This window comes from Neltuma alba, unplaced genomic scaffold, assembly GCF_004799145.2.
Source record: "Neltuma alba isolate B1F8T4 unplaced genomic scaffold, ASM479914v2 tig00010382_pilon, whole genome shotgun sequence".
In the NCBI taxonomy this organism is placed as follows: Eukaryota; Viridiplantae; Streptophyta; class Magnoliopsida; order Fabales; family Fabaceae; genus Neltuma; species Neltuma alba.
Window position 1 is genome coordinate 13181 of NW_021635286.1, and position 2933 is coordinate 16113.

Genomic DNA, 2933 nt, shown 5'->3' on the forward strand with positions numbered 1-2933 from the left:
TGCCTTTTCAAGGTCTATCTTTATTGCCATAAATCCCTTTTTACCACTCATTTTATACATCGAGTGAACCATCTCTTTAGCAATTATTATATTATCATGGTACTTCTTTTAGGCACAAAACTAGTTTGGAAAGGAGAAACTAGTTTATCCATGATAGGTTTTAATCTATTCACAATCAGCTTTGTCAAACCTTTGTACAACACATTACACAAAGCTATGGGTCTGAATTAACTTACCAATTCTGGTCTTTCAACTTTGGGAATCAACACCAATAGCGTGTTATTGATTTCCTGAACCCTTTCTGGATGCTCCCACAGTTCAGCCAGTAGCTTATACACTGAGTCCCCCATAATGTGCCAATTATGATGATAAAACACAACTGGAAATCCATCTTCCCCTAGAGCCTTAAGTCCCCCCATTTGGAAAAAAGCAGTCTTCACCTCTTCCCTACTAATTCTTCGGCCCATTCTGGATAAAACACTACTGTTGACACTCCCCCAACCTTGATTAGTTGCAATCCAGCCCCTGTCAACAATTTCTTCTCTGAATAAAGAAGCATAAAAGTCTTGAAACAGATTTACAATCTGTGACTCCTCCTCTACCCACTTTCCTTCACTGTCTTTCAGCATTTTTATTTTATTCTTTCTTCTTCTTATCAAGGTTTTGGTATGGTAATACCTTGTATTTCTATCCCCTTGGTCAATCCACCTCCCCCTCGATTTTTGAAACCATAGCATCTCTTCTTGCTTCAAAGTTTCCATCAATTCCCATTCTAGTTCTTTCTCAAGATTAATGAGGAATGGGTTTCCATTCCTATCCAGACTTCTCTGCACACCAAACAAGCGATTTAGCAAATTTTTCTTTCTCACCTCAATCCTCCCAAAAACATCTCTATTCCACTGAATCAGATCAGCTTTTAAATTTTCCAAGCTTCTATGAGTTTCCATTCTACTACTCCAACAATTTCTCATCATATCATCAAATTGATTATGCATCTGCCATGCTGCCTCAAATCGAAACATCCTTCCTCTTGCAGGTTGGTTTTCAGGAAACAAGTCGACTAGCATAGGATGGTGATCTGAACAAATTCTAGGAACAATTTTTACTTCAGCATCTGCAAACTTATACTGCCACTGATCATTTGAAAGTACTCTGTCCAGCCTTTTAAACACTCTGTCCAAGCCTTCCCACTTTGGCCCTTTCCAAGTGAAAAAAGGGCCCTTCGTATCAACGTCTATAAGATTATGATGCTGTATCCAATCACCAAATCTTCTACACCATGCTTCATTTACTCTTCCACCTCCTTTTTGCTCCAAAGGTGTCTTTATCTCATTAAAGTCCCCAGCTATCATCCAGGGATCATGCACATTACTTGCTAGATTGCCAAGTTTTTCCCAAAACCTTAATCCTAACAGCTCTTTCTCTTCTTTCTTTTCTCTCTTTCTCTCTCTTAAATTCACGAGCAAAACATTCTCATTTTATGTTCACTAGCTTGGCCGACTAGTGAGGAATGTGGGGGGTATTTATAGGCAAATTTTTACCCTTGGTTTGCCTTGCTTTTTCCTTGGGAAACTTGAAAATTCCAAGGCCACTTGTCCCTTAGTAATGTCATTTTTGTCAAGTTGTAGCCAAGTGACTTATGAGATGTCTTCTATCCATGGTTACTCCCTTATGATTTAGCCAAGTAACACCCTTAGGCTTCCTAAACATTAATGTCCATCTTCTAGATAAGCCATCTCACTAGCCACCTAATTACACAAGTGTGAAAAATAATAATTTTTGTATTAATTCACTTATTTTCTTCCAATTTTGCCCTTAACAATTTGTATAATTCCATCCATGTTCTTCTCCTCCCTTTTGGCATCATATTATGCCATTCTTAGAATCTATGCTTACGTAACTTACAGTTCCATACTTTTGTCATTTACACGAGCATAGCCTTCGCTTTTAAGCATTTCATCGTTGCTACTAGCATTATTTTTGTTATTTAGGCACACTCTTTCAAGATAATGCCATGACAGTATACCTATCTTTATGGTATTCCACTATACCATGTCATTTCAAGTTCCTCTAACACTGCTTTTATCAGGTCTTTTTCGCATACACTGTTATTCTCATATTTACCTTAAGAGCATATCTCCTTTCTTTCACATTCTCATTTCATATTTAGCTTGCTTGAGTGTATACCGTTTAGGACATACAGCTCTCAACTCTTTCCAACTTTTTCCTGTCTTACTTTTCTTTATTGACTAGATTAGAATTGTGCTCAGTCCAGTCAACAACAAAGGTATCTTGCGACAAGTCAAGGGTACTCTCTCTGTACTAGTCGACCATTGAAGGAGGTTTCTGTCACATCCCACCAATTTTAACCATAGGAGTATGAATAATAAATTAGACAAAGGGTCAAGTAGTAAAGTAGATTCAGAGGTTAAGTAACTTTTGAGTTGAGATCTGACTCTTGTCCAGGATGATAGTTTTGAAATTATCAGTCTAGGACAAAATGGGAAAATTAGAGAAAAATTCTAGAAAATTCTCAGAAAATAGTAAAAGATAAATTAGGAGGTTTGGAATCCTATTTGAGGCCTTGGAGGTGGAAATAGCATGAAAATAATTTATTACAGAAATTTCTATAAATAAAGGATTTTTCGATAAAATAGTGAAAAATTAGCTAGAAATAATTATTTTAAATATGCAAAGGCCTCAATAATTATGAAAAAAATATGAAAAAATTATTTGAGAATTTATTTGAGTTTATAAAATTATTTCCAGGCCCTGGAGGTGAAAGGATTAATTTTAGAATATTTATTACCAAAATCTTATTGGTAAAGCCCAATTTCAGAGAAAATTCAATACAGATAGTTAGAGGTTGAGATAAATTCTAAAAAAATTTAGGAGACCTTCCTATATTAAAATATGATTTTAGATGGGCAAAA

At 35.8% G+C, this 2933-nt stretch overlaps 1 protein-coding gene across 1 annotated transcript; it reads right to left on the reverse strand.

The window, feature by feature from the left end:
• Positions 1-227: 227 nt before the first annotated feature.
• On the reverse strand, positions 228-1352 carry LOC114756290 (uncharacterized). Its single transcript, XM_028945218.1, has one exon. It carries the CDS (start codon positions 1350-1352, stop codon positions 228-230), a length of 1125 nt encoding a protein of 374 aa, XP_028801051.1.
• Between the last annotated feature and the right edge of the window lie 1581 nt (positions 1353-2933).